We start from the raw sequence: 14,263 nt of genomic DNA on the forward strand, positions 1-14,263 counted from the left end.
ATAGAAAATAGTTTATAATTTGGTGCAAACCTCACTCTATAAGCCGGTTTTATGGGGTTGAGTTAGACTTAAAAATTCACTTTATAGTAAGCCTTGTCGTAGAATATATGGTGAAATTTATGATTCAGTCTTTAATTATGCAACATGTTATGGTAGAGTATTTTGTTTAATCACAACTTACGATAATGATGATTAATTGTGATAATAATTGTATTGTAATGGATATTCTTTTATCAAGAATCTTTATGGTGGTGTGTTAGGTGAAATTTGATTCCTTTACTAGTATGTCTTTTTTTTCTAGAATACCATTTTCATTATTAATAGTTTGCAGGGTTTAACAATTAGATTCAACTCATAATTATTTAACAATAATTCTTATTTTTTTGACGTTTAAGAAAATCGTTTTGCAAAAGAATTAAAAATAACTTTTAAACACCTAATATGCATGATGAAAAGAAAGATTATAACATTGATAGATTAATTATAATTTTTTTATAATAAGTAAAAAAGTAATAAACTTCAAAGTAAAAACAAGCAAAAACTTGAAAGAGATAATAAATCAGTTCAAATACAAAAAAAAAAAAACTGACAATAATAAGTAAAAAAAAAAGTTAATACTAAATCTTAAAAAAAGCAAAAACTACAAAAAGAAAAATTTAACATCGGAGAGACAAATTATAATTTTTTTAATATATTATGTTCTTTTCCTAGTATATAGAGTTCAAAATATAAAATGAAAGAAAACATAATTTTGTTTTCATAATAATCTTTTTTATACGTAGTTTTATCATAAATTTAGTATAATTTTTATGTGAAATTAAATATATGATTATTAATCTAAACTTACATTGATTAATATCAACGTTACTTTAAGTATATTCTCCAAATTGAACTTAAACATGCACTAAATTCGGTATGAAGTTTTAAAGTTGCAATTGCGTTTTACAAAATGTAATATACACTACACTAACTTAATAATTAAGTATTCTATCTTTTTTTTATCATGAGCTATTAATTATATCATTTAAAGTGAACTAATTTAGTTAGAGCAAAGTTATTGTGGTAGATCTAATTACACTTTGAAGGTCTCAGTTCATTACTGAATTGCTTAACTTTCTTATTTAATGATGAAAAAAATTGTTTTAACACATGTGGTTATGTGTTTTTCAATTAATTATGGATATTGAATGGGTTCAATAATAATAAAATTTGTGGATAAGAACTTAAGAAATTATAGACAATTTCAGGTGCTATTTGACATTAATGTTTGTTCACTTTGCTTAAGTTCATAATTATGGTGTAATAGTTTAGCAAATCACTCCATTTTTTTTACACGTTCGTATGTATACACCAAATCATATTTCCGTTTTCCATAGAAATTTTAAGGAAACAAATTTTACTGTTCTTTTACTTATTTGTGACAATTATATAATAGTTGAAGATAAGATAAGTAAATAAAACTCTTAAAAAATAGAAAAGAAACAAATACCGTAATACAATAATTCATTTGCATTTGTAGTATTTGTAGTATGGTATGAATGTGACGTGTTGTGTCTTTTTCTATGGTTTAAATATGTTAAATCCTAAAATCAATAATTGTGCTTTTTTTTGTAATAAAGGGGGGAAAATGTAGAATGACATGGACTACTTATGCAGTGTCTTTTAGGCATATAACGACAAAGGGAAAAATAATATCCAATACATGGAATATATAGAACTATAAAATTACCATGAAAGAACATCACGTGTGTAAGTTGAGAAGTGTTCCGTAATTTTATTTATATATTATAAAATAGTTTCTAACCAGTTCAAAATAGAATTTACATATTTATTGATTAATGTTCAAAATAATATTTCAAAATAATTTTAAAATATATTTATTTAATGATGAATATAGAACAAAACTTTTATTTTTTTCTAATTTTTAAAAGGGTGTCTTGTTTAATGTATGTATTTTTAAAAAAATATTTATTTAATATAGCTAGTTTATCACTATTGCATATGCAATATATATAAGCACTGTAGAGACTACTTATGAAAATGGAAACAAATAAAGCGTTTACTGTTATATGATTTTGATTTTATAATATTTACCTAAAATGCATCAGTCGATTGTATTGAAAAGAGTAAAAGAAAAAATTGTTTAAGGTAAAATATAAACTTCACAGAATAAATTTCAAGTTTGGAAAAAAAAAATTGAACAATCGATAATATTGATAAAATGCTTCAAAGATTATAGTTTGGAATGAATTTTAGCATGGTAAACGTTTGAATTTTAGTTATGAAATTGTCTCAATTGATCCAAAAATTCTAAGTTTAATTTTTAATTACAATCTCCTTTATTTTATATATTTCCTTTTTTATATTGTGAAATTTTTTTCTACTTTTTATTAGTTAAGTTTATTCATAATTACAAAGATGAAAAAATAATAATAATGTTATTAATGTGAACGTAAACAATATATATATATATATATATATATATATATATATAATAGATTATAATATCACATTCTATTGATATTTTGTTTTACTAATTAATGTGTTAAAATTTTCTTTAAATTTAATATGCATTGAACATTGAATAGTTTGTGTAGCCTTTCAATAATACAAAACAAAAATCACTATTACATTTTTTTCTCGTTATTGCATTACAACTTTGAATTCTGAAAACTAAAGTAAACAAAATCAAATGGTAACATGTTATAATATATAATTTAAAAGGCTTGAATTGACAAAACTCAATCATAATAATATCTCTTAATATTTGAAGATAAGTTTCTAGAGTTTTAAATTCAAATCTATCTCTTCCACTTCTGAGTTGTTATCATCATCTGTGTTAACCAAGTCAATGAAATCAATCTTTTTGATGGGTTTCTCCAACTTCAAGATGTATGCCTTGGACCCATCATCATTGATATTTGCACCATATGGAAAAAGTTGTGATGGAACTTGCATTCTCCTAATTGGTACTGAGGAAGAACCAATTTGGCTAGCATTAGAAACTGGATTTCTTCTAATTGAGTGATTTGTCTCCATAATAGGTTGTGGTTGTGCTTGAAAAACCCTACCACCACCCATGATAGGTTGTATAGGCAATTGGAAACCTAATTGCTTTTGAGAATTGACATGTTGAGGTAATGAGTGGAGTCTTTTAATGGCTATTTCTTCTTGTGCCATGTGAGACTCAAGATGAACTAGGAGAGCTTGTGTGCTAATGAAAACTTGATTGCACAATTTGCATCCTTTTGAACTTGTATTGTTACGAAGTTCAAATAATTGTGCATGATTTAACACACCATTGTAAAAGTTGGTCATGGTGGTAGTGCACAAACAAATGAAAAGAATTGAAAAAGTAGGTTAAAAAGGACAAAGCCAAAACTAATTTTCACTCAAGAATACTAATTGAACACCACAATGGGGTTTTATATAGCTTACATATGATCATGTGAATATATTGCATTAATTTAGATGTGATAGAGTATGTGAACTTTTTTTTTCTACATATATTTTTTTTCTAGAAACAATCTTATTTGAGATAGATATATTAAATACAATACTCTTTTTTAAGTATTTGATATGTATGAAGTTGACAACTAATTTGTAAGTTTTGAAAGAAAACGTGACATTATAAATTTAAAACAGCACTTGATTCATTTTATTTAGTTAATATATTATTATTACACATGTGTTAATATGTGCATTGTAGAGATTAATAAAGGAAACATAAACAAACAAGGTATTTGTCATTTATATAATTATGATTTTGTGATATATACTTAAATTGTATTAGTGAATGCATTTAAAATTAAGAATGTTTTTAAGGTAAAATTTCAAGATTTCCTCAACATGTTCAAATTAGTTAACTTTGAAATGAATTTTAGTATCTCAACTAAAATCATTAGAATGGATTGAACTCATGGGTTACGCCGATTGATATTAGAATGATAGTAAAAAAAATTACAAGTTAAAATTTTGGATATTTTTTATTGAACATCTTTATTAAATTATTTATGTTTCAGGTAACTAATTTTTCAATGGCACTCAACCTTAGTAAAGTTTACTTGTGATAAAAAAAGAAGAAGAAAAGAATTATCCTTTATACAGAGTATAAAAGTGGACAAAAAATTATTAAAAAATATAATGGTAGTAAAAAAGTAATTGCCTAATTAAATATGTTTATAATCACTCACTGATGAAATTATAAAAAACAGATTAATTTTAGAAATTTTTTAGAATGATAGTTGTTGGTTGTATTTTAAGAGCTTTTCCTTAAAAGTTTTCTTTATAATACATAATTTTATATGCTCTGTATCACATATTTAAGAAATGACAAATATGTTACTTAATGGTATTTAGAAGGAAAAATTAACTAAAAATTTATTATATATTTAATTTCTTACTTTATATCAATGCTTATTTTTATTCTCTTATAAAATGTTATAGATTTTAATCATTTAGAAAAACTTCATTCCTTTTAATTAGTTTTTTTCCTCAAAAAGTCACTTTCAAATTAAAATTATAAATAAGAGCTTACAAATAAAGTAAATGTTAATAATTGTGCTAAATATACAGAATAAAAAATTAAAAGTGGAAATTTTTAATTTGATGAATTGATTATGGTGGATTGTGGTTGAGGAACATATTTTCATACTTTGCATGATTTCTTCATTTGATATTTAGAATAATTTATTGTGAGTGATATAAATAATTGATTTGTTTTCAAATGGTCACCTAGTGCCCTATTAAATAAAAAACTAAATACGTGAATCAAATGTGCTAATGGAGTCTTTCTAAGCTAAATTACTCTTTTATTTTATAGTTACCCAATTATAGCTTAAAAATCATGAAGTGACTCATTTGGTACATCATAAACAAGTTTATTCATCAATCAAACAAACCACATCATCATTAAAAATATCATCCCAACCAATCAACACTTGTTTTAATCAATTATAGTTAAAGAATAAACCAATCAATTTAGCATAATTACTCAACTTAGAAAATACTATATTACTATATAAACAAAAACTTTCAAGTATTACTTATTTTAACTTTTTTCTTACTTGAATCTATAACTTCTCTCATATTCCCTTCCAAATTCATCACTAAGTTAATCTTAGATCTCTAAATATGGTTATGTAGCAAATTAATTTTACAAATATTAGTGTGTTTCACTCTCTTTGATCAATTTTTGGTTTTTTACATTTGATGGAGATATTTGAGTCACCTAGATGATAAACACAACTATGCAAGATCATTTTATTCAAATAAAAAAAAGTGAAAAAGAACATATTAACATTTTTGTGGAGAAAATAATTTTTAAGAATAAATTTAACATGCATACTCAATCCATGCAAACTTGTTAAACAAATTAGAATATCTTGACTAAAGTGTATCAATATGGAATAAGCCTTAATCTATTTTAACACTCATGTAACAGAATAAAAAGCTAAACACAAAAATAGATTACTTTTTGTAATTTTTTTTTAAAATTGAAAATTTAAAAGTATAATGCTGATTAAAAATTATCATTCAATCACTCAATATTGTCTTGATAGTTAAATATATACAATTCAAATCTTTAATTTAATTTGGAAATTAAGTAAATTATGATTATCAAAAGAAAAATCTCTACATTATTTTTTCACACGGGTAAAGAAACTGAATTCAGCTGAAGTAAAAAATATAAAAAAAGTTAAATTAATTATCACATTTTTAGCATGTAAAAAATATTAAATTTTTAAGCAATGTTAACAAATATTTTTATTTTAAACTGATAAAGTAACAATATTCAACACATTTAAAACATAAAAAAATTAAAATGATTTCTTAAAAGATAAGATTACAAATTAAATATAATAAAAGTAAGACAAGAGGGGAAGGGAGCTTATTTGTTAGTATGAAATAAAAGCATCTAAAACCAAAGAAAACGGTTTTGGAAGGAACAAACATCTTCGTGGTAAACCCTACAGACATCCTTTAGGAACCGGAATCACAGATTTTAAGGTTAAGAGGAAAAAGATCATCAATGGCAGAAACCAAAGAAGGTTCAGGTTCGGAGATGTCTCTGAAGGATCAGGGCAACGAGTTTTTCAAGTCAGGAAAGTATCTCAAAGCTGCTGCACTCTACACTCAAGCCATCAAGCAAGACCCTTCTAACCCTACTCTCTATAGGTACCTTTTTTCTTTTAAAACTTTCACCTTTTTTCATTTGGATGTCATTGTTCAATTCTTTCGATTGTGGGTTTCAAAATTTGCTTCAGCTCTGCTTTTTTGTCTTGTTTATTTTGTTTCCCTTGAAATCACGAAAGGGTTTCTTCTTTTCTTTTGTTATCATTATTATTTTAGTTGGGGTTTTCGGTTTTTATGTAGACCGAGGTGTCAGTTTTTATTGCCAGTATATTATCAGAGTTTCAGAAATTTAGTCTTTTAGTGACAGTTTGGCATGACTATGTGTGTTGTTTGGATTGGAGTTAGATAGACGCTTAAGGCTTAAGCTGAAGCTCTTAAATAGGAAAAAAAGACTCCCTTTTTAGGTTTCTTTCAGTTAACTGTGTTGGTTAGCTGAGTGGAATATACTGAGCTTCATGGTCTGTTTGACACTGAGGAAGCAAGTGAGTGGAATATACTGAGTTTCAATTTTTCTTTTTTTTGTTTCTGGAAGTAGAAAAAATTTATCTTTGAAAGGTTAACTATTTCATGGTATCTTTTTTTATGTTTACTTTTCATTTGATATCAGTATTTGTTGATTGTCACACACTATAATTCAGCTTCTTATCATATCTCATGTCAGAGGGCATATTGTTAGAAATAATTATTAATTAATAATATAGGCCATTCTAGAAATGTGTTGCGTGGCACTTAGAAGTTACTGCCTTTTTCTTTCTTATATAAATTTAGTAGTTTGGATCAACATTTTTCTCATGTCAGATATGTTGTGTGAACTCAATGCATAATAAACCTTATCTTGATTCCTGATGTAGTTTCTTCTGTTTATTTGGTGGCTTCCAGTAATCGTGCTGCAGCATTGCTGCAATTGGATAAGCTTAATAAAGCTCTAGATGATGCAGAGATAACAATCAAATTAAAACCCCAATGGGAGAAGGTAAATGTTTATCTAATTTGTTAATATTTGAGTGTCTGCACCTTTGTAATACATTTTGGAGTGATGCTGCTTGAATACATTTCCAGGGATATTTCAGGAAGGGAAGCATATTGGAAGCCATGAAACGATACGACGATGTATGTATTCAATAGCTTATTGCTAAAATTTAATTGGAAGCTATTTGTTCTGCTTCGGTTCAGGATTTTATTCTTATTGTGTATGCTTGTGTGAATATTTGTTTGTAGGCTTTAGCTGCCTTTCAGATAGCATTGCAGTATAACTCGCAAAGTCAAGAAGTATTAAGAAAGATAAAGAGGTTGAACCAACTGGTGAAAGATAGCAAGCGAGCCCAAGAAGTGGAGAATATGAGATCCAATGTTGACGTGGCCAAACATTTAGATACATTGAAATCTGAAATGGTTAGTATCCATGTATGCCCAATCTGTAACTAGGAGTGGTAAAAAATTATGTGCTTTCTCAGCTTTTCTTTTGCATTAATTAATTAATTAATACACAAACACATATGATTTGAAAAGGGTATGGGAGAAAGAGAAGGGAAGAGAGACAAAAAGGGAGAACGAATACACAGAGGTAGAAACAGAAGTTTTGGAATAACGTATATTCTTAAATCGAGTCAAAATTATCAAATTCAATGTATAGCTATCCCGGTGTAGGCTAACCTCGTAGTTAACAATCCCAAATAACAGCACAGAGTGGCTGACCATAAAATCACTATAGTGAGGTAGCACATAGTGGGATGACCACTACATTGAAGATTTTAAAATACGAATTATATATTTTAGACTACCCTTAAAATAGTTAAAAAATAAAAGTAACAATTCAAAATTTGGGATATATTCAAAATTAGTATTCAGAAGTCTCAGTTTTATGCCTAAATATACAAATCAATGATAATGAAACAAAATGTTGAGCGGCAATGCCACAACAAGAAGGTGGAAGGTAAGACCTGTGATAAAAAGAAAATACTTACGTGAAAACTGAGTCATGCTATAGAGGGCTGGCTGAACAGGGTAAGTGTGCATTAGATCAATGGTTGTGGGGCTTGACCTGAACTATGTTAGGAATCTGTGGGTTGGAGGGATTGCATCAAAGGACGAAAGGTTGTTGGGGTCTGTGGGAAAGAGTTTCATACATGGGTTTCCAAAACCATTACACCTCTGGTGAAGAAAGACAGAGATAATAAAATAATCCTCCAAAAACTAGGTATGACAAGACAGAAATGGGGTACAAAATGGCTTTTAGATGCTGTTCAGAGTCACTGCTACAAAAACCTTCAAATATTTGTGATCTCTACTCAATCCCACAAAACCGACTTGTAAGGTGAGGTTTGCACCATATATTATAAATTGGATTTATCTCTAGTCGATGTGAGACTTCCAACACCCTCGTCACGCAGAGATATAGACATCATCTCGAGCGTGAGACTAGACATTAATGGGTGGTTCGATAACGGCCTAATAGCAGATGGAACAACATGTCCAACAAATATCGTTAAAATAGGCTATAACCAGAGCTTTGATACCATGTTAAGAAGTGGACTTTAAGTTTAACTCTACTCCACAAAACCGGCTCGTAAGGTGAGGTTTGCACCCACTTATATATATATATATATATTATAAATTAGCCTTATCTCTAGTCGATGTGTGACTTCCAACAGTGGTAATGGGTGCAACATCTCACAAGCTGAATGCAAGCAATCAAAAGTGACTATAAACTCTAAATAATCTGAATTTATTAACACCAAAAGGATTAATAAATAAATACCAATATATGCAATGTTGTTGGATCTTCATAGAAATTAGCATGCATTGTTGCAATATTCTTGGTCTTTGCTTTTTTTTTGGTCTTTTCCCCTTTTGCTCTTCAAGTTTTTACTTTGTTGTCCTTTTCCCTTATGGATGTCTTATCCTCTATTTTTGCATCTTTCTCCTTTTTTTAATAAATTCTTCGTCTATGAATAAAAAAGGAAGTCAATTGGTGGAGTTGGAACTTAGAAGAAACAAATACTGTAACAGCTTTTGATTTTAAACTTCTTCACGAGTAGGAAATCAAAGTGAAGGATGACAAATGTTGGTTAAACTTCTATTGGTTTTGCAAAAACACTAAATCTGATTATGTCCATTATAGTGTTTGTATGTGTGTATGCTAATCTTAACCTAAAAACCAAATTGGATGATCAAGTGTAAAATATTCATAAACAGACAAGAAGGATGATTAAACTAAGTTTTCTACTATAAGTAATTTTTTTTCAAATAAAAAAATCAACCAAAAAAAAAACCCTTTCTCAATGCAGCATTTATTCATGATCAGGCAGACTATTGGTTTATCTTTAAAACAAAATCTCCAATGAAGTCCCCATTGAGTGTTAATAAAAGCATGAAGAGAGAAGATGACGAACAAAAGGTTACACATGTTAATTTATATACTAGTTTATCTCATAAACAGGAGGTTGGTCCTTAATCCTTGACAAAAGAGCCACGAGTTTCACTGTCCTTTTTCAACTGTTTATATTCAATGTTTCAGTGCCTAATTCTTCTTTACTAGCCTGTTCGAGCTAATTCCCGAGTATTTTTTCTTCAAATCTCTTGGCTGAAAAAATATTTTAATCTTTGATTGTGCTGCTCAAATCTCTGCTCCTATAGGTTTCTTTCTTAGATAAAATGTTCTGTTCTTGACCTAGTATGCTGTATCTTTCCTTGGAAATTCATTTTCTTCTTCAATTTAATGATAAGGACACATTTTTTTGGAGAATTTGAGTTTATTTAAAGTATAATTATGAAGTTCCTGAAATGTCTAGTGATTTTCTAAGACATTGTAAAACATCAGAAACTTGTGTATCTGTGAGATAAGACCTAGTCTTTTGTTAAAGCATTGGGGTGTCAAGGGTCTCTATTCTAGCAATAATTTTGAATATTTCTGTATGGTTGTATTTTATTGTATGACTAAAATTAACTCTTTCCATACTCACTTTATATGCCCCCGTTTTAGGATCTTCCATTTTGTGTTGTGATCTCACATTTGACCTCTTACTTCCTGTCTCCCATGTCTGAACGAAGGTGGGACTCAAAATTTCTACATCCTTGGTGCTGCTAGAAATTTATGACAATAAGCTGTAGGATATCAACACATTCAAAATTGAATAATGTATTAATACATCCAATTTCAACTGAATGAACAGCAGAGACTCAGGTTCTCAGACAGAGAAAAACAACTGAAAAAATGAACTGAGATTGTTGGAAAAATATCTATTTCCTTCTACTTCTTGGTTTCTAGATGTTTTATTTTTTCTGTTCCCTTTAACTTATATTTCATGTAATTAATATTTATTAATGGATGTGAAATAATTTATTTCTCCATATAATCATGCATCATTTTAAAATTTCCCTTGTGAGGATTAAATGATCTCCTTCATACAGGCTGGAAAGTATGGATCGGAATACGGGAAAGATTTGTTCTCATTCCTTGTTGAGACTATAGAGACTGCTGTAAAATCATGGCATGAAACATCTTCAGTGGATGCTAGAGTTTACTTTCTTCTGGATAAGGAAAAGACACAGACCGATAAGTATGCCCCAGTTGTGAATATTGATAAGGTATGCATTTTATTGTTAAATCTTTGTGCACTTATGATTATCAACTCTTAAAACTTCCCTGTATGCTATTATGAGTTTTAATATTTTTATTTTTCTCATCTTATTTGGCAGGCCTTTGAATCACCACATACGCACAGCAACTGCTTTTCATTTCTTAGGCAGTACGCAGAGGAATCTTTCTCCAAAGCAGCCTGCTTGGTAACTCCCAAAAGCATTATTGCTTACCCACAGGTAACTTCTGATTTCTTAAAGCATTGAGGATTCAAACTTCCACATCAGATGCTGTAAATGGTTAAGAAGTTCAAGTTAAATGGGAAGTTTTATTACAAGGTTAAGGGGTAGTTTTGAGGCATATCACATTTTCAACAGGGAAAGTGAAGAGAAGTCATAATTTCATTCCTAGGTTGCAAGGTGTGTGAAATTTGCACCTACCAAAATGTTTAAGCTGATCGACCTATCATTTTAGGTGGGCCCAATATGAGTTAATTCAGATGCATTCATGCCCTTTGGTGTTTCAAATTCAGTGGTATAGCACTACGTGAAAAGTAAATAGGAAAAGGTCTGTAGTTTTATTCTTGTAGTTAAAGAATCGGGGCACTTGATACCATTAATTTTTTTTTATACATTACATACTCTAGGCATGGCCACACAACACATGGAGATGGTAGCGGAAGGACTGAACTGAAGGGATATGTCTCCCATCCAATTGGCATATCTTTTAGTTAAATTTGCGCTTTGATACAATAGATCTTTGTTGCTCAAAGAGGATTGTCAAATACTTGGCAAGCTTGACCTGGTAGTCTCAATAGGAAAAATGGTTTTTGTTCACTGACGAGCTCATTACATCAATAATGATGATGTAGTGACTCACAAGGGTGTGTGTTTAAAAAGACAAAACGGGTATAAGACATAAAATGAGGCTTCCCTTCAAAGATGTGCTTCTTCTTTTAGCTTATCACTTCATTTTCAATACTATTTCTTATTATAGTTTAACGTTCCCATGGAATCCTACATGTAAATTATCAGCTAGTGACTAGCTTTATACTTGCCTTTCCATCCCATCTCTCCCTTTATTTTATTTTTTTCAATTTCTCTCCTTTTGGGCTGTTCAGGTTAATACAAAATTAGAGGTTCATGGTGGGATTCTGACTACATCGACCTTTTTGAATATGTAAATCTATTTAGTCAATGTTCATTTTCTGACAGATCGGCCCACAACTTCAATTCCGTGTGTATTTTAGAATTGTGAATTCTAAATGACTGCAGAATCTATTAATTCTATTCTATTCATGCAGGTCTGGAAGGGCCAAGGATCAAGAAAGTGGAAACATGCACACAGTGACGGTTTCTTTGTGCAGTTTGAGTCACCCTCCCTGCGAAAGCTCTTTTTCATACCTAGTTCAAATGAAAAGGGACAGACATTGTGCAGGTTTTTCTCCTATTATCTCTTGCATACACTTATTTACGTGAATATAAGTTTTTAACAATCTATGGGAGTGATATTGCAAGTATAAAGTGTTCTTTTTGGGAAATATGAGGATATATATGCTTATAATAATTGTTTCTTATCAACTTTATTCTCCTTTCCTATTTTTACTACTTCCTATCCACTAGGTTGGTAGTGTTTGACTGGGCTTATTTTAGGCTTCTTTTCCCCTCAAAAGAAGTTGACCCAAGCAAAATTTTAAGAAAAAAAGCTTTAAAAGGCTATCTTTTATAACGGAGAAAGCCTCGAAAGGAGCCCAAAAAGGCTAGATTACAAAGTTTAGACTTCTGTCAAATAAATTTCAACTTCAGAGTAACTTTTATGTTTAAAAATGAAATGAGTCTTCATAAGCTAAAATTTTCTTATGGATAGGTTAATCTGTACAAGTTGTCTCATGGCTTCTCTAATTCTCATTTTAAACTTGTACATAAGCTAATTCTAACTTATGGAGAAGTTCTTTTCATTTTTTCTTTTTTCTCGATGAAAATTGCTTATGGAGAAGTTTGTCCAAGCAAGTATATAAGAATTTGTTATTGGATGACAACATAAAACTATTTTATATCATAAGCGCGTTGCCATTTTCCTTAAAATTTCATCCTTATTTTTAAATTGTAACTTTTAATAGGTCAAGCCCTACTGCTGTTAGAGGTTAACAAATTATAACTATATTGTTTGATATTTTCAGGGATCCAGAGGTTTTGGACATTGGTGTTCATGAAGTTCTTCCCCGGTTATTCAAATAAAAGATGCCCCGATCTTAGTGTACTTCACTAGTACTTGGTGTATATTTATTTCGTAAGGTAGAAATGACAGGCTCACTTGAAGATTTGCTTGTTCAACAAATACAGATGGAATTTGGTGATGTTTTGTTTGTGTTCTTGGGATGTGGCAATTGCTGGCAAGCTTGTGTGCTTCATAATTTTGTTAGATCCATATATAATTTATTAATTATTTGAAGTTATCCAAGCCATCAAGGAGTTGCACTTTTGGTACTTTTTTTCACAATTGGCTTTCTGTTCTTCTGGTTTGGAAGCTTTGGCCTTTAGTTTGTTTGTGCTGTTATATTTTGACAGGGGAAGTATTCAAGCAGTTAGCATAGATATTTTATATGTAACTTTTGTGGTTCAGATACGAATATTGAGTTTGATGGTGGATGTCCAAATTTAAATCAACTATTTATTTATGTATCCTCTTTCCATTGTAGAATAAAATGGTCTATTCATACTATAATCATATATTCATAGTAGTATGAAAGAACGTTCTTTCATAGTATCCTATTGAACATAATCACTGAGGTTATTCAAATTTTGAACAGAAATATTTGTCTGGTATTAAATATTATTGTATGGTTAAAAAGTTCTATTTTATCCATATAAATGAGAGATTCAGGTGCCCTGCAAAATATAAGATAAAAATATCTGTTTCATATGTGAATGGATTAGGAAAAAAAATGTGACAGTGTTAGAGCTCATAGTTTGTCCATAATGGTTGACGTCATTTATTTGGGAGGCATGTCTGTCAACATCCAATTTTGTCATTTATTTGGCTTAAATGAGGTCCCAGCAAAAGTGGATCATGTTCTTGACTAGTGATTACAAAAGAACATTCATGTGGGTCACTCAGTCTTTGTATGCCAAAGGATCAATGAAAACATTATTGGTATGAGCATAAGAGGAAATCAAAGCACTAGCAGAATTATCAGAGATGCAAAAAACTTGGTATAAGTTGCTCAACCCTAAACTATTATGCTTACTTTGTAGAATTTCACAGTTTGGTCTTTCTGTTATCTGTTAATAGTCTCAAATAATATGGAAAGATACTCCATTACTAGGTAGATTCTTCATTGGTATAAACCGTATTTTATTTTTGAAGTATTTAATATAAGTGCCTACTCATTTGAGACTACTGGTTAAGCTGGAAAAATCTCTGTTACTGTGTACACAAGTTGGATACATGTTTAATATAGGTTTATACTGAACTTGAATGTGATACTAGTTAAGTTAGAAGTCCTGTGTTTGTATATGTAGGTTAGGTTAATATGCATGTTTAATGGTT

General features: G+C 29.6%; 1 protein-coding gene across 2 annotated transcripts; it reads left to right on the top strand.

The window, feature by feature from the left end:
• Positions 1-5,891: 5,891 nt before the first annotated feature.
• LOC108326672 (uncharacterized) lies at positions 5,892-13,178 on the top strand. 2 transcript variants are annotated; one of them, XM_052875146.1, is made up of 9 exons: positions 5,902-6,177; positions 7,015-7,108; positions 7,195-7,245; positions 7,354-7,527; positions 10,546-10,722; positions 10,834-10,953; positions 11,835-11,893; positions 12,018-12,151; positions 12,894-13,178. In XM_052875146.1, the coding sequence occupies exons 1-9, from the start codon at positions 6,032-6,034 to the stop codon at positions 12,980-12,982; spliced, it is 1,044 nt and encodes a 347-aa protein (XP_052731106.1). In that variant the 5' UTR covers positions 5,902-6,031; the 3' UTR covers positions 12,983-13,178. The 2 variants fall into 2 exon arrangements, with proteins under 2 accessions (XP_017415772.1, XP_052731106.1); XM_017560283.2 differs by lacking the exon at positions 11,835-11,893 and having other exon boundaries at positions 5,892-6,177.
• The last annotated feature ends 1,085 nt before the right edge of the window (positions 13,179-14,263 follow it).

The sequence above is a fragment of the Vigna angularis genome, chromosome 3 (genome assembly GCF_016808095.1).
Source record: "Vigna angularis cultivar LongXiaoDou No.4 chromosome 3, ASM1680809v1, whole genome shotgun sequence".
Lineage (NCBI taxonomy): Eukaryota > Viridiplantae > Streptophyta > Magnoliopsida > Fabales > Fabaceae > Vigna > Vigna angularis.